This window comes from Camarhynchus parvulus, chromosome 14 (assembly GCF_901933205.1).
Source record: "Camarhynchus parvulus chromosome 14, STF_HiC, whole genome shotgun sequence".
In the NCBI taxonomy this organism is placed as follows: Eukaryota; Metazoa; Chordata; class Aves; order Passeriformes; family Thraupidae; genus Camarhynchus; species Camarhynchus parvulus.
Window position 1 is genome coordinate 14,007,133 of NC_044584.1, and position 26,046 is coordinate 14,033,178.

The 26,046-nt window shown below is 38.8% G+C and overlaps 1 protein-coding gene across 1 annotated transcript in view; it reads left to right on the forward strand.

Moving 5' to 3' along the window:
• Window positions 1-26,046, forward strand: part of GRIN2A (glutamate ionotropic receptor NMDA type subunit 2A) — a 149,088-nt gene that overhangs the window by 71,332 nt on the left and 51,710 nt on the right. Inside the window, exons 4-5 of the mRNA XM_030958333.1 lie at window positions 14,621-15,213; window positions 24,661-24,775. Coding sequence (XP_030814193.1) covers window positions 14,621-15,213; window positions 24,661-24,775 — 708 coding nt within the window. The remainder of the gene's footprint in view (window positions 1-14,620; window positions 15,214-24,660; window positions 24,776-26,046) is intronic.

A 26,046-nucleotide genomic window follows, 5' to 3' on the forward strand; every position in this document is an offset into this window, starting at 1 on the left:
AAGGGGAATTGTGAACCGGGTTGGAGAGGGAATACACACAGAGCTCAGAACATGACCTGGATTCTGAACAAAACAAGCAACAAAATGCTTTATCCCTGCTTACCTTCAATGCAAACCTTCAAAACTTTCATCCAAATTGGGATACTGTTCCAGTGCTTAATTTGGCTGATGGGTAAATTATAGGCAATGTTCCTCTGGTTGTAATGAACTAGAAACCACTGTTTGAATCCTTCTTTATGGAGAGGCCATACTTTTCCATATATGCTAATTTCTGCTATAGCCCCAAGCATCTGTATATTACTTTAATTATGTTACGTTTATTTATACCTAATTCTGTGCTTTGTGTTGAATTTTGCTCATGAATAGTTTATAAAATCTGTTCTTTCTCAGGGGTTTAGGTGAGGTTGTAAGAAATAACAATTTTTCATAGAAAACACAAATGGGATGTTGTAACTGATCACCACAAGCTGTTTGATATTTACATAGAGAGCAGGAACATGTTAGAATGTCTTGTTTCTATGGAGTAATAACAAATTTAACTCCTTAATGAGATTGGTTGGGCAAAAAGTGACAAGGAAAATGTGCTTCTTAATCTTCTGGGGAGGGTGAAACTGCATGAGTCTTCTGGTGTGAATAATACTACACATAGAGTGTAAAATGTAGTATGTACAACATAGTTTATTTTACAAGCTTGAATTTTTTATCAGATGTTAATAGAATTTACAATTTTTTCATCTTTAATTTTTATTGCACAATCAGATTGTGTTATCAATTGAGACACTAAGACAATTTAAGTCACGTTAGATCCTGTATTTTAGTTGTATCCTGTATTATGGGCATCAATTGCAACACATCATCATCCATATGTACTAAAAAAACCTTTTTTTTAGTAAAAAACCCACTTCTTGACCAGACTTATCACTTGAAAGAGATTAGAAACTATTTCTGTATGGATATGTTTAAGACATTTCATGAGGTGGGGCATTGTGACATGATTTGTGCTAAACTATTCCATCTATTGTTGGGGATAAGTAAATCTTCCAGGAGGAAAGATTTACAAGGATATACATTATTCTGTCTCACTCTAAGGCTTACTCCTTATTACAAAGGGAACCTGTTATATCTTGGAAACTGAGAGCTGTTGAAATGTAGCTTTTGTGAAAATCCCATTTTATGATCCAGTCATTTTACAAATGCAGTCTGAAATGACAGACATTAGTGCGGGCTAAGCTACATTATGGAGAGTAATGGACAATTATTGCTGTAATGGAGTGAGTTAAACTTCTATTGTCTCACACTAATTTTATTTTAAATCATGTGATTCTTAGTATTTGTTTATTAATAAGGGTGATTAACTTGAAGAAATGGGTTTTTGTAAATGGCATTCCTTAACTGCTTGTGATTTGTGTCCGGTCACCTGTCACATTGCATTACTTCTGCTTTGAGCTTTTCTATATTTTCCGAAAAAGAGCATGAATTCAAATGACAGGACTTCCTGTTTGTGTTTTCAAGTGAAAGTGTTTCATTTAGAATTGGATAAAAAATTTCATGTTTAGTACTTTTATTGAGAACCAGTGGTTGTCCAGATTTTTACTGATAATAATCCATAAACAGTGAAAGGAAATATTTGCTGATACCCATGAGGGAGTTAATTTGTTTTGCACTGTTTATCTATTTCCAACATGCTGAATGTTTGTCTGGCTTTGTGCCAGCTCTGGACAGCAGAACTGGGATAAGATGTGTTGGAAGTAGCTGAGCTGTCACCAGAAATGGCTTTTAGAGGCAGTGTTCCAGATGAAATCCTAACTTGTGGGGCACCTGGTAGGGGGTCAGAGCTCACCTGGCTCCTCCTGTCTTGTGGTGCTTTCCAACATCTGCCCTTCTTGTCCAGGCCTATAAAGGGGAATTGTTCCCTTCCAGTGGGTGGAATTTTGCTCCTCTCCTCCACTCTGGTTATCCAAGATCCTTTGAGTGGCTCAGGGATTCTGAATTCCTTGCCAGTGATTTTGCAGTCCGTGCCAGGCAAGCTGAGCACAGAAGATCCCTGCTGTGGGATGTTGGCCCACTCCCTGCAGCACGTGTTTGGTACCACAAACATGGTCATTTGTTCTGTGTGTGCTTTTTGGAGACACCTTTGTCCTGAGTGCCCTGCTCCTGACCTTAGCAACCCAATTTCCCCCCATGGGGAGGCAGAATCAGCAGGGAGCTTTCTCTGAAACAACTCTGCATGAGTGTGCTTCTGCTCCTCTCTCTGGGGTTTCTAATGGACTGACAGACTCTGGACGTGTAGAACAGCTGTCTGTCCATCAGGAGGAATGGCAGGTTTCATGGGATCACCCAGGTATCCATCTCCTCAGGAGGAATGGAAGGTTTCATGGGATCACCCAGGTATCCATCTCCTCAGGAGGAATGGCAGGTTTCATGGGATCACCCAGGTATCCAGCTCCTCAAGAGCTTTATGTGGCTGAACAATTCAGCTTTCTGTGGAATAATGGAGCATGTCAAGCAGTATAGCAAAGATTTTACATCTCAGTTTTCCTTTCTTTCCCAATTTTCAATACATACTGTGCGGAAAGACTGTCTTTTTTAGTAGGGATTTGAAAAATCAGCGCTTTTCTCCCTAATATGAGCTGTATCTGAACACAGAACAATCCCTGCTTGCTCCAGAAGACTGTCTTCCCTGCAGAAAAGGTGGAGATTTGGTACAGCTTAATTATTTGGGTTTTTAAAATTATCTGTTAATGTAGCATGAAGTATTACTATCTGACAAACTTGAAATCATGTTGCTTATATACAGAGAATTATGAGTTCCTGAGAGGAAGGTCAGAACTGCCTAGTGAGAACTGTGCGCTGACATCTTCCCCTGTACTTCCACATTTCACCTGTATTTCAGGAGTTCTTGTGGAATATGTATATAAACATACTATATATTATATATAAATATATATATATCTGTTGCAATATATTGCAAGGAATCAGATCATAGCTTTTATCTTTTCCTTTCTGGTATTACATCACAGTAAGTCGTTGTGAAGACCAATCCTATATTAGTTAATGACATGTTTAATAATGGTGAAATAATACACCTGCTGTGAAGATCAGATATCAGATGGAAATGGCTGAGATGCTGCTTTCAAGTCAGTATTTTTAGACTGGATTTTGGGCACCATAGGTTATTTCTAAAGGACTTGCAAAAGAAAAGCATTCTTTGTACTTTGTAAACTTAGCTTTGCTGTTCCAGAGTGTGGCACTGGGGACTGGAGACAAATGGAGATGAACAGTGTAAGGGGAGGCACATTCCCTTGTGCCCTTACACTGAATTCTGCAACTGCAACTTCCTTAACAAGCTTTGTTACATAAGGTCCCCAAAATGTAACAATACTCATCTTTTATGTGCGGAACTGAAAGCTTTTAACAACTTGTAAGAACAGGTGTTTTGTTTGTTAGTCATCCCACACAAAAGGGTTTTTTTCAAAGGAGCCCAAAGGATTGGCATCTAAATCCTTTTGTTCTGTTAATGAAAATAATCAAGAACTCCCACTTTGTGTTTGTAGAGAAACTATTTCAGTTAACTGAGCATGAAATGCTTTTCTGAGGACACACAGAGTAGCAAAAGTAAAACGGGCATGGATGAACCCGCACATTTGTGCAGATGCTCCTTTCTGCTTAAGCAAACCCACTCCTGAAAACTTTTGAGCACGCTGAACTCCCATTGAACTTAGATGTGATGGTATTTGCAATTTAATTGCACAATGGATACTTGAAAAAATCTGACTGTTGTTGCATATACCAAGATTAGCTACAGGTCTTTCTTTGTTTCATGCCTAGGTTAGAAAAACTCAAAATTATAATTTCACATTTTCACAGAAATCCATGGAAGTAATTTAATTTTTTGGTGTTGTACCTATCGAGGAAAATGCTGCATGCTTTGTGTTGTTAAATGCAACTAATAAAAATTTCTGGGCTTAAAACTATCAGTCCATATAATAAGTTTTGTTACTTACTTGTGTTCAGTACAAGGATTATGATGTTTCTGTCTTCAAAGATACTGTGCAGGTTCAGGAAGATGTCTTCAGTCCTCTTCACATTGTACAAACATGATTTTTTAATAGCTGGAAATGAGATACTCAGTTTGCTGTAGCATTGCAGCATTTGCAGTGTGTGGTATGACTGTTAAATCTATCATAATTTCTAGAAAGAATTACTATGCCTTCTAAGGAGATAAATCGTATTTTGAACATCTCCTTTCTTGATGTTATGTTTTCCCTCTGATATTAACTGTAAATCAGAGCCATGCTTAAAGATGTTTTGCCTCTGCATAACTAAGAAAAAGTAACAAGCTAAGCTATTTCACAGCAGAAGTAGTTTTACTGCCCATGTAAAATCTCAGTAATTTGAATATATGTTGGTAAAGCTTTTCTGCCTGGAGTATTATTTGCTTATGGGAATAATGCTTGGGAAATCTCTTGATGTGTGATATTCTTGCAACTAAGTAAGTTGGTACATCCTTAAACAGAATGCCAAAAAGAAAATGTAGATTTAATCAAATGTGTGGAACAGTGTGGGTAGTCAGAAAAGTAGGTGCATTAGAGATTTTGTCTGCACATTTTTGTTACATTACCTCACCCTCCATCACAGAAGGCAGTGAATGCTTATGTCCTTATCTGGATTGTGATGGGGGAAGCTGTTGGATCTGCCTGCAGCTGAACTCCACAGCCTTCCTGAGTTCCTTCTGCTGTGGATGCAGTAGCTCTGAGCACTGGAGCCCTTGCAACTGCTTTAACACAAATGTGATTTGTTTTGTGATTGTTCAAAAGCTCTGCAGTGAGTGCCAGTGAAATATTGTTCATTGTTGGTGTATTTTGTGCTGCCTTCTTATCAGTAGGATTAATTCTAGGATAAGCAGTTAGTCACCCTCTCCTCTTCAGCTAGGGTGATATGTAAGTATGGATTTAGATCACATATCAGAAATTTTGTAACTGAACTTGCTTCTGACCTGCTGCTCTTAAATGTACAGTGGAAAAGGAAATTAATTTCTAGATTGATAGGCTGATCCCTCACTCTGAGAAAGGCTGCAATATCTATTAGCATAACGCAGGAGCAGCTGCAGTTTTGCCCAGAGGCTGAAGATGGTGCCTGAAGAGGAGAATATAAAGGATAAGCATAAATGGAACTTCCCTTGAGTACAGTCCCTTCTTCAGATGTGCTGATTGTACCTCAGAGCAGAGGAGCATCCTGAGCATTGTGAAACACTTCCTCCATGAGGAATTGAATGTGCTTTGGGTGAGTTGTAAGGGTTTTGTCACTTTGCTTTCCAAAGGCAGGTGAGTCAGGTTTGCCCCTCCTCTTGTTTAGCACCCAGACTACCTGGGGAACCAAAATGCCTGTCTTCTTGATGAGATCAAGAGTCTTCAATCTCTTATCTTTCTCTGATACTTAAATTTATCCTACAAATCTCTGTTGCCATGGAAAGCTGCTTGGAATGGCTCCCTTGAACTCTGCTCAGCTTTCCTCTTAAAAAATTCCCTTCCCATCTGTCTGTCTGCCCTCCCCAGCTTGTCTCTGGCTGTTGGGTTTCTCTCTTTGGTCCAGTGCTGCTGAAACAGGTTCACAGAGGTGCTGGTCCAAGATTTCTGGCTCATCAAGGAAAAGCACAGTTACAAGCACACAGTAGAAAATTAAATTGGCTTTTTATTTCTTTTATTCTCCTAATGTTCTATACTCACCATTTGGTGAAAGGGGGTGGAGGAGGAGGTTGTTTGTTACCTTCGTTTTTACTTGCTAAGTGGAGATGTATGGAAATGACTTAGTTAATGGTTTTCTGGCTTCTCATCCTCAACACAAGTGAGAAGTGTTTTAGCATTCAGTTGAGGCCAAATGTTTTCAGATAAGGAGATGATATTTTAAGGCATTTTTATTTATATTCAATTATGCTTATCTTTCTATATAGTGTATGACATTTATGCTCACGTGCAATACATACTATAAGCAAACAGCCTGTTTGGCTTAATTCAGCTGCTATTAAATCATAAATTGCTACTGCTTTTGGATTTAATCCTGAATTCTTGGCCATAGTTCTGTTTACAGGATTAATAAGATTGGATAGTGTTATTTTAAAAGCTCCTAATGGCAAAAGCTGTAAATTTTTGTAACTTTTGTTGATATTGTAAGTGGTTTGATATTGCAGGATTTTCCTGTGCAATACCTTGTACTAGAGAAAAGATATGAACAGAGAATTAAACTTATCCTCAACGACCATAAATCTTTGTTCTAAGCAACTTTTCCTATGGGTTGGGCTATACAATATGTATGAAAATGACATCTTAAAGTCATATAATTATGCAAAGTGCCTAGGGTGTTGCACACTAAATACCTGGAATGAAAATTTATTCCAGAGAGGAATTATTGCGTAGCATTGATTCTTGAAAGTTTCCATAAGCTGTTCAGACAACTTACACTTCTTGATTGCACAGCAATAGTAATATAAACACATAAAATTTTACTTAGCTAAAATATTACCACTACATATTTTAATTTAGTAGATACTCAAGAAGATGTCAATTAAATTGGATTCTAGCATATCCTGTGGATAGCTCACAGTAACTTGTGTGTGGGTTTAAACCTATGGCTGTGGTAGAGTGAATTAGGCTGGTGCTGTAAAAAGCTGTTAATCAGAAAAAAAAATGTGACCACTGTGCTTTCTAAAAACTTATGATGTAATCCTTTGGGACAGTAAGGTATGTAAGTCTTAACTATTACAATAAAATTTTATTTACGGAAAATCTAAAAAATATGAAGCGGCAAGCTTCAATTCTTATTTAAAGAGGAAGATAAAGCATTTCTTTCTTTTTGGAGTTGCTTGAAAATTTTAGAATCTTCCTTTGTGTCACAGATCCATCTGACTTAGCAAAATCTGGCTATCTGGGATTCATTTTGGAACTGGTTAAACCCCATGTACAAGGCTTATTTCAGCAAGCATAGCCATTATCAGCAGGATTGTTTTCAAGATTAGTAATTAGACCTAGCTGTCTGCTCCAAGAAATAATATAACTCACTGTAACCTAAATGCTTTGCTTTTATATCCATTTAAGTTCCCCAAAATGCCCATGAATCAAGAGAAGCTCACCTGTGATGGCCTTATGGGAGCAGATGTGGTTCAAAGTGAATGAATGAATTGATTTGATAGATAATTCTGCACAGTCACAGAGTGCAACTGGAGGGGAAGGGGAGGTATTCCCCATAGCCCAGTGGTTTTTTTGGCAGTAAAAAGCAGAGTGATATGAAACAAAGGGAACAATGGTAAATAAAGCCCCAGTGGAATATGAGATGTAGTGGGGATGGACAGTCTATATACAAAGATTTTTATTTATTTTCCAGACATCTATCCAGCTTATTTGGTTGGTATCCTTCATATATCCTATATCTTTATGGTATTTTATTTCAAGAGATGAATTATGTGACTTATAAGGAACTGTACTAGGAGAGGAAGGTTACCTAGACTTTTCTGTTCTTAAAATGCCTGTGTGTATCCCTGCTGGATTTCCTGAGTCTTGGCCTTTCACTGGGTTAATTCACCAGCTCACTGATGCTCTCTTAATGCTTTTTATTTCTGATACCTGGTGAATAGCCTTCTACAAGGCTGAAAAATGGTTTTTGTTTCTGAAAATGCACCTAGGCTTTCTACCTTCCAACAAGTGCATTTTGATAGTTTTGCAGTAATATCATGGTTTGGGGTTGGGTTGCATCGTTTATTTCTTTTTCTCAGCCAATTAGGTGACCTGTACAGAACAAGTCACTGTCACTGTGTTCTAAACTTTCTTATGGGGAGAGCTGGAACAGGACCCTATTATTTTTCCTAATGCTGTCACCAAAACTTTGTTTTGGTGTTTCAGATGTAAGTTGTTGGCAGGTGAATGTTCCCACATGGCAGAAAGCCAGGTGCTTTCACCAGTATTAGCTGGAGTAACCTCACAGCAATTGCTTTTCCTGTCTTTGGCAAGTCCTTCATTTTCCTGATTGCTCTCCCCTCATTCATGACAACTGCTTGAAGAGGTTTCACTGAAAGGACAGACTCAAGAGCTCTCCATATGAACTCAGGTGTTCCTTGAGGTGAAAGATGTGCTCCATGGCTCATTTAAAGTCGTTTTCCTATGGAAAATGAAGTCTTCTTGGGCTCTTCAAGAAACTATTTACTTACACTGTTTTAGTGATGACTAATTGCATGAATAAAGCAGGAGGACACTGCTTATACAAACCATGAAAAAAAATCTAAATTTAAAAAATGGCAAAGCATTTATCTGCAGTCATGGCAAGGGGCATAAGGGAAATGATACTCAGCTAATCCATCCTCCTTGCTACACAATATATTAGGTCAGACACATTTTTTAGTATTTATTTTCTGTGTGAAAGAAATACTGACAGGAAATGAAACTTGCATATAAATGCCATTAAGTATTTTAGGATAATTCTGATTACACTGAGGTACAGAACCACATGACCCAGCATGGGTTAAAGAGTCAATGATTTATATTCAAGAAATATTTGAACATTCAAAACAAATAGATTCTTTTTAAAAACACTTTTTATTCTCCCTTTATTCTTTGAGGCATCATTTGGATTCTTTTTGACCCCAAAAGCTGCAGAATAGCTGTTACATACCCAAATAGCAAAGCAGCTCCATATTGCCAGTTTGTAGACCCACAATATTGCCCTTCCTCATTGAAATATTCATGGTAAACATGGTAATGCAAAACATTTCTGTAACTGTGGAAATGAAAATCTATCTAGAAAGGAGGCATCTTGTTAATAAACTTTACATCAAATGACCACCCCCAAATCCCTGCTGATTCATGTGGATATTCTCAGGATTTTATTGCCTGGTCACAGTCTTGTTGGCTCATTTCAGCCTTTGAAAACATTTTTCACCTGTTTGTCCTGGTTGATCAGGAGCTCACACTGAGCCACCCCAATTTCCAGTGTTTGAACAATCTGTGAAAGAAAACCCAGATGGTGAGTGAGCTGCAGCCCAGGAATGGCTTATGAGCTCTGTGCAAAACTAGTCATCTTCCATAATTAGGTTATTTCACTGTAATCACATATTGAGTTACTTTCATTAGACATGACACTATTTTTTGAAAATGTAAAGGATCAAACCCAAGTGACTCTGCAATGATTGCTGTAAACCCTGTTCTCATTACTTTCTCTTTGTTTATTTGCTATTCTGGTACCAAAAAAGGAGAAAAAGTGACAAACTTCAGCTCTTTTAACAAGCCTAGATAAGCCAAATAGGTAGTATAACATTAAATGGCTATATTAAAAAGGAAAAAACCCACAGAACCTCTTATCTAGCAAAATTCTTAGGATGAAGCCATGACCTAAAAATACAGAAGTCTTTGCAAAATGAATTTCTGCAGACTCCCTCTGGAAATGGGAAAGAACATGCTTGATTAGGCCAGTGCTAACCTTTTGAAATCATGTTTCTCTGATATTTATTCCATGAAATAATAAAAGGGGACATGTCAGGTATTAGAAAGCCATAATGCACTCCCCTGCTTTCTACTGCCCTTCTCTAACCTAAATGTTCCTCTCCTAGAGCAAACTTTTAAAATAAAAAGTAAGGCTTCAGTTTGTCCTTTTAGTTGACCTTTATACATTTAGTGGCTGTGCATTTGCACCAGTTAAATTACAGAGTAAGATGATTTCCACCCTTCTTCTGGCTCTGGTTTCACCATGTGTGAGGCCAGAGAGGTGGCAGCTCCTTGGGAAACAAGTATTTTCTGCTTTTTGTAACAATGAGTAAATTACTTCCCCCCTCACATCCTGCTATGCTTTGTATGGAAGTACAATTTTTGTATAACCTCCCTCAAATTGCTCCCATGGTGATAATGGAGGAGTTTTCTCCCTGGGCACCTCAGTGAGCTGTTTGTGTTGGGAATTGCCTGCTCTCTCTCTTAATGAATAGAGGCAAAATTTAATAACTTAAGGATTCAAAAATATGCAGGGTGTCTTGGAGGAAAGGTTTTCCTTTCAGCTCTTCCACTTCAGTGCTTGCATTTACTTGAAAGTTTGGCATGGGTCTGTGCCCCTCCACAAAGGAAAACCCTGTGTCTGGAGCCTGGAAATTTATGGCAGAGAAATGCAATTCAGGCAAGGCACCACCTCAGGTAGTCCAAAAAAATGGTATCAAGTTAACAAACACCTTGCAAAATGCATGCTTTTACCTACATCTGAGATCAGCACAAATAATTTTATCCAGTATATTTTTGATGTGATGCTAAATTATTCAATTGAATTCATGACTAACCTCTGGCTTTCATTTTTGCCAGTCTTTATAAAAATGAAAAATAACTATGATATTTCATTAAACAGGGAACAGCTTGCACTGTGTATGGGACCTGGCACCACATGCTGTAAATCTGTATGAAAATAGGTTGTCTGATTTACAGTGGTGCAAAATCAGAGAAAAATTATTTTTGCTGATCCCTGTGAAAGAGAGTAAGAATGAAGCAATTAAGATAACGCTAAAGTCCTACTTGTAGTCCTGTCATGATAATCTTGCTGCTATTTGAATAAAATCATCCTCTGGATTGCTTTTTATGCTCTCTTTCATATTGGTTTTTCCCTTCCTGTCATAATACTGTCTTACTAGTGAAGTGACTGTCCCTTGCTATGTCTGAGCAGTGGAAAATTGATTTGGTCCCGTGTTGACCCCAGTTTTGTTCTGGTTTAGAGTTTAATTTTCATTTAACAAAAGCTACACAAGTTTAGACAACAAGTATTTCTTTCCTTAGCTGACCAGCTCTGCTGCCTTTTCCCTGGCAGGCACAAAGAAGCACCAGGGCTTCCCTCAGCTGTTACAGCAGCTGGGAGTGACCCTGCTGGGCTCGGGGAAAAGCCAGAGCTGGGAAACTGAGATGTCACGACAATGGCTGAGGATGAGGTTTCCAGAGAAATATTCTTGTAATTTGCTGGAATTGAGAAGTGAAGTGTGCATTTCTGACAGCAGTGACAGATTTATAGACTGGGTACACTAATTAAAAACAACTTACTCTAAGATATGAATCTGTTAATGACAGCAGCAGGAGAGCTGGGCTGCTCTGTGCCCGAGCGTGGGAACGTTGAGGTGCCCTTCTCCTGAAAACACAGAACCTTGTCACATACAAAATTCAGGAATAACATTTTGCAAGAAGCAAATTGAAGGATTACTTCCTTCTGCTGTGAAACATATGGGGAGATGTTTTGCTGTAAACTGTACACTCATGTGCAAGACAGAAAGAAACAAAATGTTTTCATGTGCTCTTTATCTTCTCTTTTCATTGCTGTTTCTTGTTCACGTGGATGTGGTGGAATCTAGCTAAGAAGTTGGAAGAGAAAAATACTTCCAACTAAATCTTTACTCATACTAAATGTAACATCTCTGGATTGTCATGCTTTGCAATTTATCTGAGAAATTCCTCTGTAAAAATTTTCTTGCCCTGGATAAATTGTACTTCTTCCTTGCAACCTCCACCAGTAATGTCAATAGTTGGAGACACTGAGGAATGAAAGAAAAATATTTCTGGCGTGCATTCAAAGCACCTCTGATATTACATCTGTATTCCTGCTTCAGCAATGATTTAGATGGATGTCTCAATGCATGACAAGATGACAGTTAAATGAAAATAACACAATAATTTTGTTTTTTACAAACATCACTCTAGTTTGCATTTGAATGTAGAAAATTGGAACTTAGTATTTTATTACACATATGGAATTTGTCTGTATAAAGCAGAGGAATAATAATGCTTTTTGAAAAGAATGTGAAGCTTAAAACCCCCCAAAATGAAAGGCTCTGTAGATGTTTAAGAATACAATAGTTGAATCTGATACAGTTTTATTTATTTATTCACTATTTCTTCACTAAACTTCACCCTTCCCCCCCATTTAATGGATATGTCCTTGAATATTCTCCTTATAGTCATTTAAGTATCTACTGAAGTTCCTAAGGCTGCAATTTCCTTGTAATCTTCCATCTGTTTCAAATGCATTGTAAATACAGTCAGGTCTTCAGCTCCATAAAAGCATCCAGTGAAGTCAGTGCAGTTACATGGAATTTCTTCAGATGAGAATCTCACTTGTGATGTTTGTGTCTCCCTTTTTCCTAACCCCAAACTTATTTCCACTGTATCATTACCGGGTTTTTTTTAGCATTTTAATCACAAATTGATCATAGTTGCCTGATTTTGACTAGACTTTGCTTTCACAATTACAGGAAATGGGTTCTTGTAATATGGGTGTGACCTTTACAAAAATATCTGAAACTCCTTTCATAAACTGTTTTTCTAACATAATATTTACAAAAGGAAAGGATTTACTTTTATAACTTCTCTTTTGTTGTCAGCCTGCTGCAATGGTGACACAGAGCATTGTGCTCAAGACTGTTCTTAATTGCCAGGGAAGATGCCAAGGACTGCTCTAGGTTAAAAATCTGTATTTACTGGTTAGAAAGGTCACACTTGAAAATGTCCGTGTAATTTTTTTTTTCTTGCCCTCAAATGTTGGGGGCAATGCCCCCAGGAGAAGTTCCTTGTGATGCACAAAGGACCAAGGTGTATATATTGCTTGAAAGAATTATTCCATTTCTATAAAACACATACAGAAATGGGAAGAGTGAAAGGATATGATGGATATAATCTACTTAATCTACTGCAAATGGTTTTACTTTTTACTGTAATTTAGCACAATCATAAATGGAAACCAAGATAAGAGTTGGAGAAGAAAACTGAAGTGATTGGCTTTGAATTGCAATATTTTTTATGGTGAGTTAGAAGCTGCAGCAAAGTAGGATTCATGACACTGTCTGTAGGTATCAACTTTACTTTGTAGTAGTAAATCAGTAATTAAATCACTAAATGATGACTGAGCAGCTTTTCTGTATGCTGGGCTCCTTTTGCTGTGAGAGTCTCCATATGAAAATCTTATTTGCTGGTTTTGACTTCTTTTGTCCAAGTCACCAGGCAGAATTCAGCAATCAAATATTCCTTATTCAATTCTTCTCCAAAACATATTTTATAACATTTGTAATTAACCCAAAACATGTCATATCTGTCTCTGGCATTCAGAATGTCATGAGGTACCAAAGAAGCCATGGCAGATGATTTTGTTACCACCAGCAGTGTGTATTTTATACCTTCAATATCAGTCTTCAAGGTCTGACACAAGTTGTAAGACTTTTATTGCTGTCAAGCTATATAAAATCCTGGTGCCAGCTTCTTAACACTTGGGAAGTAATAACACTCTTCATCTTCTATTTAAAAAAGTACAGGCTGTTTTCTTGGAATAGATTTGCAGAGCTTGCAGAGCTGAGCTATCAGCCTCACTAATATTTGTATATTTAACACCACCCTGCCATGAAGTCAATGAATCTGTTTCTGTTTCCTGCAAGTGTAAAATAGGATAGCAGTTTGTGACCATGATCATAAAACTCTTTCTATTAAAAACATCATATGTGTCTTCCTTCAGAAGCCTGCATAAGAAATCTGGAATGATTCATATCTTATTTTTAAATCATAAGCTTTTGTTTCACCAGGAGTTCATGCTTTCTGTGTCTGAAAATGATGCAATAAGTTGCCTCTAGTGGTCAAGAATAAATACTGAAGTAAAATAAAAATAAAGAACTATATGGCTTCCCATGTATAGTTTAGGCACTCTTAATTATTGTATGTAAATACAGAATATAAAATTAAAAAAATAAATTTAGATCTTACAGCAACTTAGTAAAAATATACCACTGAAAGTGTTTGGAAATTTAGTGCCAACAAAATGAATTGTGCTACCTATTCCTGATGATGTTAAAATATGCAGCACCTGCCCTTGTTGCTGTATAAAATGTTATGAATTCTGTAAATCATAAGACAAATATTAGAAATAAATCTGTGTTGGGCAACATTACAGAGCAATTGCAGACTCTGAGGCCATTGTTTGAAGTTGTTCCCGTTTAATGAGGACACTGACAGATTGCTGGCTGTCCTTGGAGTCCCATCCCATTAATTCTCCATCAGGCATCAATGGGCCGTGTGCTCTGAATGGAGCAGGACCAGCAGTGAACTCAGTCCCTGGGGACAGAAATCTCCTTCTGCAGAGTCTGAAAGCTTCCACCAAGCCTAGTGAACCTTGGAGATAAATTCCCCCTCAGACATTGTCTGGAAGTACAGAGCTCCTCCAGCATGTGCATTGCAGTTTATTTCTGTTGTAGCTACAAATTGCTGTGAGTTTGTTGGGTTGCATTCACCCATTTACAGGAATGTAAAACTTCCTGCTGGAGAGTTGTTTAACTGTGGGTGGCTGTCCCCAGGGACCTTGCTCAGTAGCTACTGATTTGAGTTTTCTTCAAGTGATCCAGCACTTGGAAATTTCCTATGTAAATATCATTTTGTTCTTTTTGGCAAATATTTTGATTAGCTGTAAGTACCTATGCTCAGTGTTGATAACTGATGGTCTGAAAATGATAAACCACAGAAAGTTACTGGAATGCAATGGAAGTTTGGCAGCTCTGGTAGAACAGAAAGCAGAAGAATTAGAGATTCTGTTCCCTTTGGAGCTGTACCAAGTTACTAATCTTTTGCTGTGTTTGGCATTCTAGGATGTCATGTCCACGTTCTTCCAGTTTGGGGCTTCCATCCAGCAAGAAGCCATTATCATGCTGAAGATCATGCAGGATTATGACTGGCACGTGTTCTCTCTGGTGACCACCACTTTCCCTGGATATCGAGATTTCATCAATGTCATTAAGACCACTGTGGAAAACAGTTTTGTGGGCTGGGACATGCAGAACGTCATCATACTCGATACTGCCTTTGGAGATGCCAAGACCCAAATCCAGCTGAAGAAAATCCATTCATCTGTCATCCTGCTGTATTGTTCCAAGGATGAAGCTGTCTACATCCTGGATGAGGCTCGCTCCCTGGGCCTCACTGGCTATGATTTCTTTTGGATAGTTCCCAGCCTGGTTAGTGGTAACACAGAAATCACTCCCAAGGAGTTCCCTTCAGGACTCATTTCAGCAGCTTATGATGAGTGGGACTACAGTTTAGAAGCTCGGGTACGGGATGGCCTTGGGGTCATTGCCACTGCTGCCTCAGCCATGCTGGAGAAATACTCCTTCCTTCCCGAGGCAAGAACGAGCTGCTATGGACAGCTGGAGAAAAACGACCGGCCCTCTCAAACCTTGCACAAGTAAGGATGATTGCTTTGGGTTATTTTAACCTCTGCAGCCTTGATAGTTTGCACTTTTATTGCCACTGTATGTTTCTTGAAGGGCAATATTGTTTTTTGCTAATCCCCTTGAGCCCTTTTTAAGCAGGAGAACATGCAAGAGGACTTGCTGCACTGATGGCTTGTGGTGGTGTTTGCAGGGGTCCCAGGACAAGGGAAGAGATGAGAATCTTGACTCCATGTTTCAGAAGGCTGATTTATTATTTTATGATATATATTATATTAAAAGAAAATGATATATTAAAACTATACTAAAAGAATAGTAGAAAGGATTTCATCAGAAGGCTAACAAGGGATAGAAAGGAATGGAATGATAATAAAATCTTGTGACTGACCAGAGTCCGAGACAGCTGGACTGTGATTGGCCATTAATTAAAAACAACCACATGAGACCAATCAAAGATGCACCTGTTGCATTCCACAGCAGCAAATAATCATTGTTTACATTTTGTTTCTGAGTCCTCTCAGCTTCTCAGGAGAAAAGAACCTAATGAAGGATTTTTCAGAAAATGTCCGTGACAATAGCTATGCTCCTGGAGGTGATGTGTGCTGTGGAGAGTCAACACTGCTCTGAATCTAGTGTAGAAGATGACAGAAATTGGTCTTAGAGGGTATGAAGCTGAGTGAACAAAATTGGACTGTTGTGTACTTTAACTATGAGGTAAAATTGCCAAAGTGCTCTGGAGGCTGAGCCTGTATCACTTGCATCAGCAGGAACCTGGTCCTATTTTAGAAGACAAGCAATGTGTAGCATTAAAGTGCTGTCCCTGGAAATTATAGAAGTATTAGATTAGTTAGGCAGCTTTTACCACATGAGAACTGAAATCTGTCCCCTTTACTTATAAGGGTATATTTTTGTCACCTCTAATAGAATAACTGTGAAACTTAACCAGCATTAATCCGAGCTGATATAGATGTTTTCTCTAAACAGTTTATCAGATGGGGACTGCCAAGGTTTAAATCAGGATTCTTTTTTTTTTTTTTGTTATTATTATTTTCCTTTTAATTATCTCTTTTAGGCATGATACTTCTGATTACTTCTATCCAAAATATTGCATGGTAATATATTTCTTTATCTGGTCTGTGAGGGGAAGTAGGGTATCTTGCATATTTTTTAATAACGCTTGTCAATATGGAAGATACTAAGAAATATTTATGACCTTTGTTCTAACCAAATAGTGCAGATGAAGTGCTTTCTACAAAAAAGCAGGCACAGGAAGGAAAGTTTGTGCTGATTTCAAAAAGGAGATTTTGGAACAGTTTTAATCTTGAGATGTATGTGCATATTTAGATTAGCGGTTGATTACCACACGATGTCCTGGAACAGTTTTCCATGAAAACAGCATCTTTGCACACAGCATTCTTCAGAAGCTTTCTTAAAAGCCAAATGCAACTGAGTAAATGGATTTTAACATTTCCTTAGCAAGAACTTGCCTTTAGCATGACACTTGCAGGTTTTTTGTGCTTCCTTTCCTATTTTTGAACCTCTGCCTCTAAAACTACAAATTCCCTGGAGACACTGCAGAAACGCCATGATTCTTTTCCTGCTTTTCCTACTTATTTTAATTACCAAAATAACAAAGTGATGCTCTAATCCAGTAACTGTATGGTACTTTCTGCTTCCTAAACTGACCAAACCTGGGAGAGAATTCTAATACAGATTTTCAGTACTTTCTTGCATCACTTTGTAAGTAACAAATGGGGCAGGATTTGCCCCTGTGAGTAGCTGTGTGGCCCAGGAGGGCTCTGGGGAAGCCGTGGTGCATCCCTGGTGTGTCCCTGGTGGGTCCCTGGGGTCAGAGAAGCAGGGGGAGGCACTGCTGGGGGACTGTCCCCACCATGGCACCCCCGTGCTGGTTCTTGGTGTGTGTGCTGGCAGTGCCAGGGAGCAGAGGGAGCATCCTGTTAGCCAAATTCTGTGCCTGAACAGTAGCACCTGACCTACAAACCAAGCAGTCACTGTTAATAATTGAACTCCAGTTTCTGTGAAAGTTGTATTCCGTCTTAAGTGTTGGGGTTTAAAATACTCTTGGAAGGGGCACAAAAACTTGAACTGTTTTGAAAAAGGCTCCTACTCTATTGTTTGGCTAATACACTAGTGTAGACTTGAATTAAGTATTTAGTACTCAGCATAAGCTGTATTTCTCTAAATAATCTTTATTTTCTTATTAAACCTGCATGAGTACAAGAACAGGGCTTGTGAGTGCTAGGGTAGTGAGATTAGACTTCACCAGGAGATTCTGCAGCATGCAGTGCTGGATGCACCCAGGAATTATTAATAGGAGAAGCTGTAGTGCACTGTGGTTAAAAAAGTCTCCTCCTGATGTGAAACACTGAGCTATGAAATAAAAATACCTTTTATGTACTGGAGATTCTTTGAGCTTCTCCAACACCACAAGAACAAGAAGCAGGCTGTTTTTAATTTAGAAATGTCAGAATTATACTAAAATAAATAAACCTTAAATAGTCTTTCTTATGTAATAACTCCCCAAGACTATTCCTGTCACATATAATCTGCTAGCAAGGCAAGTATATACCAGCATTTACCAGGACTCAGTAATCCTGGGGAGCTGACCAGTCTCTCCATGCCAAGGTGAATTACAGATATTCACTGGACTTTCTCATCCTCATCATTAATTTTACTTTTCTACTATACATGAAAAATCAATGCCCTAATTTGGGTTTTATTTTGAAATGTAATCTTCACAGTTTCAGGTCCCAGACAGTGCAGTTTCATATTGTAAACTACAAGATAAATGTATGCATGCTGTATTAAGAAACTAATCTGAGGAAAGGATTTTGGAGTATGTTTCCAGTGGAAAAGGGCTAAACTAACTGTAAATAGCTTATGGACCTGGGGTCTGCTGTGCTCTACCCCCCTGTCCATCAGGGAATCAGTGCTGGAGAAGCTGGGTTGAACAAGAGGACACTGCTGCGAGCTCAGGAACAGAGAACTCAGTGGAAGTCAGGGAAGAGGCTGTGTAAGGGATGCCTGAGCAAAACAAAGCTCAAAACAGAGAAAAACCCCAGGATTTTTAGGCTCCATCTATTGTAATGACAGTCTAATTCAGCTTTAAACCCAGGATAGTATTCTGAGGCTATGCTATAATAGCTAATTTGCTTGTAAATGGAAGTTAATAATGCTTTATGTGTGACTTCCCACATCTAGATAGCAATTTCATCTCTGTTTGTGAAGAAATTCTGTGTAAAGAAAGCAGTGAAGTAAAAGCTCTTCCTCCCTCTTTCTCAAATCCTTTGAGTATTAAATTGGTTTGAAGATATATTTGTTTTGAAGCACACAATTTGTCTTTCCCCCATCACTGCAATTCTGAGATGCTTTTATTGGCTTCTTAGACCCAGAAGAAAATCAGGTTTGCTTTAGTTTTTGGAATGATCTGATCAATGCTCATTTCTGGTATACACAGGAAAGCCAGTTTTTCCCTATGAATAAAGGATTTATCATAAAATACAGGGCTCATTTTCAATGCATTAAAACCACAGATATATATGTATATTTGTATCTATATTGATTCAGATAATCTTTTTCTATCTGTGTAAGACCCTGGTCTCCCAAGGCAGAAAACCACAATTGTGTGAAATACTGGCACAGCAGGATAAATAGAATTAGCACCTCATTAATGCCAAGTCAGTTGAACAAACTCTTGTTCTCTGTGAAAAAAAGGAAAACACAGAAGCAAACAAACAGCAAAACACAATAACCCTGCCAGTCATGGAAAATGCTGCTGCTTTGTGCATTGAAATGGTGCTGCTTTGTTTGCAGGAGTACTCATGGTGTGTATGGAAATCCTGACCCTGGCAGAGACATTTCACTGCAGCATTTCCAACCCTGCTGGTCCTGAAAAGCAAAAAGGTGTGTCTGCCATGGGTAGTCAGGTGTTTGCCATGTGGGGCTGACATTTGGTGAGATTCTGTTCTGCAATGCAGCCCAGCTGTAAGCAGGATTTAGAGACCCATCCTTCAGCAGTGAGGGTGTAGGTCCAGAGGATATCCTACCCTTCCCTAGCACAATTTCCTTTATTTGTCATCCCTGAACCAGGAGCAGGAGCAATGGGCAGTCCACAGGGCCAGGGACAAAAGCTCAGTTGTTTCTGCTGTTGTGTTGCTGCTATCCTTCAGCACAGCACCTTCTTCAGAGAGACAGGATTTGCTGTCCCCCTTGTCCTGATGGTCAGTCACCAAATTCAATGTTTTGATTCCAGCTTCCATCATGACAGATACATTTGCCTCTTTTGAGTGAAATCTGGGATTAAAGGGACACAATGGTTTGATGAATAATCCAGCAAATCTGTTTAATATTTTCCCACTTACAGATCAACAGCCAATTTATAGAGGATTTGTTCATTTAAGTGAGAAGACTTGGGAACAATAGGTGCCATCTTCTTTATTGGATGATTGAAGGTGTCTAGATATTTAACTAATTATCTGAGAGTCCAAAGTAAAACTAAACTTCACAGACAACAAAGGAGGGGTTCTGTAGGGGAACACTCTGCCCCAGAGACCCCAGCATGATGCTGGTTTACTTACAAAGTGATTCAAGAAATTATTGAAAATCTATATTAGAATTTTCTCCCAGGTTTGTTCAGCTTAGGAAACAGAAAGTACGAAACAGTTACTGGATTAGAACATGACCTTGTTATTGTGATAATTAAAATAATTTAAAACAAGAGAACAAGCATGGCCTCTGGCTCCAGGAGTGGAGCCTGCCTTCAGGGCTGAAAGCAGGGCTCAACATCAGCATATCAGAGAATGTTCTTGGAGATGGAGCTGCTGCAGGCACCATCCCCCTGGCAGGAAGCCAGGCACACATCATGGGCAGGAGTTGGGGATGCTTCTGAGGTGGTGCAGCAATCTGTGATCAAATGAGGGCTGCTTTTGAAATGTTGATGCTGATAATAGAATTAACTCACTAAACATTCTGATATTCAGTTACGCTCATCTGTGGCACATCCAGGGAGCTGGGCCCTTCCTAACTTTGCTCCCTCCCTTTGCCTCCCCCTCTCAGAAGGGTTCCCTGAGAGTTTTGCTGTTTGTCTGCAGAGCTGGGGCAGGATGACTTTTCCAGAGCCAGTGGCAGTTGAATGCTTTAAGGAGCAGCTGGCAGGGGGTCCCAGAAGCTGGCATGCTGCTCCTTTTGCACAGTCACTGAGCAGATTCTCCCGAAGCTTTACTCATCCTGCTGGCTCCAGGCCTAGGGAGACACAGCTCCAAAGCAAGGGACCCTTGTGGAAGAGCAGGGGCTGGGAGGGGGAGGAGGAGGATGCACAAAGAGGAAGAAGTGACTCTGCACCACTGCAAAAGATTTCAGGTTAGAAAAAAAAAATCCTACATAGTGTAAGATATAGAATTGACTTTAAAAAAATGCATCAGTGCCTTGTTTAATAGGGTTCTATTTCAGATGTATTTCTATATGTACTTCACACATTATATATTCTACATTAAGCATTTTTTGATTTAATTTTACAGAGGAAATCTGTTTCTTAATGATAAATAATGTGTCTTGGGGGTTTCTACTGATAAGTATCATTCAAATGTCATGGTTGAATCATAGCAAGGAAGTTCAGCAGTTCAGAGCCTCAACAAGATAGAGAAGAAAAGACAAAATTTGCATTCACTCCTGCTTTTTTAGGTATGAGGCTGAGTGAATGCCAAGCCCAGATCAGCTGGCTGTCTAGGTTATTAGATGGTTGGGTTTACACTATTTGCAGGAAAGAGAAATATCACCAGATAACATGTTGGTTTTGAGGCATTTAATCTGTTTTCAATCTCAGTTTGGAAATTCCTTCTTTGAGAGAGAAGAGGGAGAGTTTCTCTTATGCAAGATGTGTTTCCCCAAGCCTCTCCTGCTTCTCTTCATTGCCTGCAGTTCGCAGAGATTTGAAATTCTGCCCCACGGTGAAGAAGACGCTAAATAATATATGATAGTCCCTGATGATGGCACCTGGGGAGTTTATCAAGTGTGATAATCCAGGATTTCAACTGTTCTCACCCAGTATAGGAAATCCTTAACAAACACTCATGGATGAGGAAGTCCATGTCTCCTGTGAGGAGTCTGGCCAGAAAGGTGACTCTGTGTCAGCAATATTGGATCCAAGCAAATGGTGCTCTGAAAACTGAGCCCTGATCCCTTTGGCAAAGTCTTCACCCATTTGTTAATTGAATGGGAGTCAATGAAGTTGTGATACTGTAGTTCCAGGGTAAGAAAACCCAGCTTTTTCAGTATGTTCTGGCTTTCTGGGTAAAGTTAGGATTTAGGCAGGGATAAATATTGCAGTTTTGGCATTAATCTGAAGCTCTGTGTGAACTACTTGATCCTTTCTGAGGCTTATAAAAATAAAGTTGGAAACCTTTAGAGAAGTCTGTAACCTGGGTGCTTCAAAGGCTTGCTGTGAATACGACAGCAAAAGTGTTCTGCTGTGGTGTTCCAACACTTCTCAGTTTTTTGGGGAAAGTGACAAGCAAAAGAGAATTGTATAAATGTTTAAAAGTGTTTTGAAATTACATAGTTAAGGTTTGGTTCTTTGCATGATAAAAACCCTGTTTTGGATTCGATGTGAGACTAGCTTAACTTCTGTCAGAAAAAATTGCCATTTTGTATCACCTGGGGAGTCTTACAAGTTTCAGTTTGCAGAAGTTAATTAAGACTTCAGTGTCATAATACCATCACAAGGCCTTGTGCTGGCGTGCCTTTGCAAAGGCTGTAGCTTTAATGAGGAATGAAAACAGATTAACTACAAATCCAAGGTATGTTGCTAATTGCCCCATCAAAGTAAGGAGTTCAAATAACTAAACACCTCATTTAGTTAAGAACAGGAATTTACATTTCCAAAGCTACTTCAGAAAAATATTTTATCCAATTCAGAAGCCAAAGACCTCTTGCACAGAATTAACCTTGGATAAACTTAAAACTCTAGAAGAGTAACATAATATAAATTCTTCACAGCCTTATTCATAACCAGGAGCAGACAAGCACTGGGCATTTTTTGTAGGAAAAGCAGTGTGGGATCGTGGCCAGTAAAAGCAGAGCAGGACTTCTGTCCTTTGCAGAGGAAAAATGACAATTCAATAGTGAGTGTAGGTTGTAGGCATTGATTTCTGGAGAACACAGCAGCTGATGAATTTTGTACAGAAGAATGTGCTTGGGGAAACAAGAATCTCTTCGAAGTTCTTTTTTATTGCTGCAGTGTGAGAATCTGGGGTAGCTCAGAGTGCGTCACTCACACCTTTGTATCAGGATCAGAGAATACAATTTTAAGAGACTTTTCAGATTAGGAATTTAAAAAAAAAACAAAACCTTGCAACATGTGTTTCCTTACTTAATGACTGGTAAATTCACATGATTTAAAATATACCCTTAGCTCAATTTTTCACTTTAGAGTTGTGTTTCATATTAGTCTTTTTGGAACACTTGAGCTTCAGCACTGCATCTTGTGGTGGCCCTTGCCTGGATTCCAAGCTAGGACATTTGAATATTAAGCCCAAAATATGATGAATAGTGTTTGAAATTGGGTGATCCTACTGAGGAAGAGCTTAACCTCCAGTTCAGTCACCATATTCTGTGTGGTTATAAACCCAGGTATGCCCAAAAGCCTGACAGAGTGCAAGGTGTGTGTTTGGGGTCCCTTGGCAGGGGACACACTGCTTGGCCTTCAGCTCCAGTGGAATGAGGGGGTTTCTGCCTGGCCTTGTCAGGTGATTTATTCATTGTGAGGGGTGTTACCTCATGGGTGTGAGCTGGGACAGGGTGCAGAAGTGAAAATGCAAGTATTGCCTGTTTCCACAGCCCCTCCTTGGTTTCCTCTTGTGCTCACTGCCCGGGCATTTCCCTCCCTGGATCACAGTGAGTGTTATGCTGGTTCCTTACAAGTGAGCACGAGTAAATCCTGTTTGGTGTTTGCTGCCTCTCAAGGTGGCAGACAAGCTTTTTGTTCCCAAGCAAGGTCTTTCACTGTTGGATGAAAAATGGAATATACAGGAAATTAGTTCAACTGGACAGCAAAGTTCTGTCAAGGGGAAAATTTTGACACGGGAAGTCTGTAATGAAATGTGAGTTATTACAATGGGTGAATTTACAAATTGCTGTCAAACTGGTGCTGAATGATGTTAATATGGCTGTCCAGGTGCACATTTATTTATTAACTGTTATAATACAATGCTATTATTTCTTCTGGGTCTATATATGTTTATTTAGTGTGCTTCTGCTACTGGATTTTCAGGCAGCTATGTCAATACAAAGCCTTCTCCTTTGTATCTGGAGCTGAGGAATTTTGTCTGTGTCACATTCCCCAAGAGATTATGCTGCCACTACTGTTAAAAAAGCCAGCCATAACGACCAACCAACTAACCCAAAAAATCCCTCCAAACCCATACAAACATATAAAACAGTATTGGTGTCTTGTGGGGAAATCACTACAGGTAATGTATGAAGAACAGTGAATTTCTGGCCTTCAGAACACATCTCTCTGTAGGATGGACATCTGCACTTCTGTCTGCATCACTCTTGGTCTGAATTTCTTTCAATTAAATACACTGAGAATTCAGAGCAATTAAATATGAATAACTTCAGACCACAGAGATGGGCTGGGTGATGTATTGTCTTCTTCCCAAGATCTTAAATTGCAATTTTACCTCTTAATGTGGGGATAGCCCTGCCAGCTTTGCACTAACAATGTGGAGTTTTGATTCTTTTCAACAAAATTTTAAATTTTTTCATTCTTTAATATTTTATTTTGTTTCCCTCTATTTTTCCCTATTCAAAATACTAATTAATTCACATGTCTTTTGAAAACCGATGAAAATTAAGTTAAATACAAAATAATAAAAACGTAAATCTCTTTTATTTTGAAATTACTGAACTGAATATTTACCAACACCTTCAAAGCTTTAATGTGTGGTTTTGGCATTAGTGGAATTTATCCTCGTGGCACAACAACACTGTGTGTAGCTCCAGTTTTGGGAGGAGCTGACAGAACTCCTGGAGGCCTGAACAGGGATGCACTTTGCTCTGAGTATTACTCAGTGACACAATAGTACAATGTTACCCACAGAGGTGATGTGGGTTTGTTTACAATGCTCCTGAAAAGCTGGTGAGGTTGTGCAAAGTGCCAGAAAGATTATTCAGGGAGGGGAGAGATTAATCATATGTAACATGAATGCTGTTAAAAATGATGTCTGCATTATAATTCACACATCAGCAATATTTTGCTTTGTCTTGAGCTGTGATCTGCCTTGAAATGCCCCGAGTCCCCACACTGCAAGCACAGGATTCCCACAGCACTGGCTTGGTGCATGGATCTCATCAGTGCTGCTGGTGACTGCGCTTGCTGCTTGTTAACTGCTGGACAGACAGCCCGTTAATTTTTCAATGAACTTTTCTTCCTTGCCTTGCAGGTTTATGATGAATGTGACGTGGGAAGGCAGAGATTTGTCCTTCACAGCAGATGGGTACCAGGCCCACCCCAGGCTGGTGGTGATCGTGCTGAACAATGAGCGGGAGTGGGAGAAGGTGAGCGCGGCTCTGGGCATGGGAGGTGGATTCCTGTCACATCTCAGGGGTCCTGCTCCTGCAGGTGTGTCACAGCACTCAGAAGGGACCATTCTGCACCATCCTGAGTATATCTGATGAGTTTTAACAGATCAGTGAAGAAAAGCCACGTGGAGTTCAGATTTCTATGAAACGCATCTTGCATTTCCAGTTCTTCTTAAAATTTAGTAATGTTAAAATGGATAACTGAAAAATATCCAAAAGCTTGGTCCTCAGCTACTTGAATTTGGATAGGTTTTTATATCCTGACAATTCCATTCCTTTTATTTGCTTGATTTTGTGTATTTTTGACAGATTTTATAGTAAAAGCGTACCTAAAAAAAAAACCAACTGTGAAGTTCCTGTTGAATTGGAGAATAATCCTATCATTGTTTGCCTAAAAAATTCAAAATCTTGACTAGTCCAGGTAGACAAGTGATCTCCACATAGAGTTCTATATAGACTAGAAGGAAGAATGTCATGGCATCAATGTTAATCATATATGCAAGTAATGAATGAAAAAGTTTATCGCAAGCATCATTTTAACTCCAGTCTCAGCCTGTGATTGTTTTGGCTCTGAGTTTTGCAGGCTGTGGCCCTATGTTTAAAAACTTGTTTTAGTACTGTTTTTAATATAAGACTGTAGGAAAACATACATCTAAATCCTCCACCAGTTTTATTTTAAATTCATGAAACGTGATTCTGCATTATCTAAATTGCTGCTGAAATTTATGAATTCTTTTTGTTATAGTTTTAAAAACCCACTGAACCAACTTAAAACTCCAGTTTATAAGACTACAAGACTTTTCATGATGATGAATAATAATGACAAAATCAGAGTTACTGAAAGACATCTCAATAAATATGCTAGTCATGCAGAAACACAGAGAGTAGTCCTAGATTATGCTGTGTATTTCTTTATGTTCATTTGATGCAAATTTAATTCTCTGGATAAATTTAATCCTCTCCAAATGTGTCAATCTGAATCTTTGGAGGAATCATTTGCTCACTAACTGTTATGAACATTTCTTACCCTATTTTAAAATTCTTCAACAGTCTGCATATCATATATAATGTTCTGGAAAAATGTTATACTGCTTGGGGAATGTTATTAGCATAAGGTGCCAAAGGAAAAAAATGCTCAAAGAGGCAGCCAACAATGCTTATGTTAAAATAATTTCATACATTTTGTACCTTGAAACTTCTCTAAAGACACCATTCAAAGGACAAGGAGAGATGGGTTTGACTTTTTT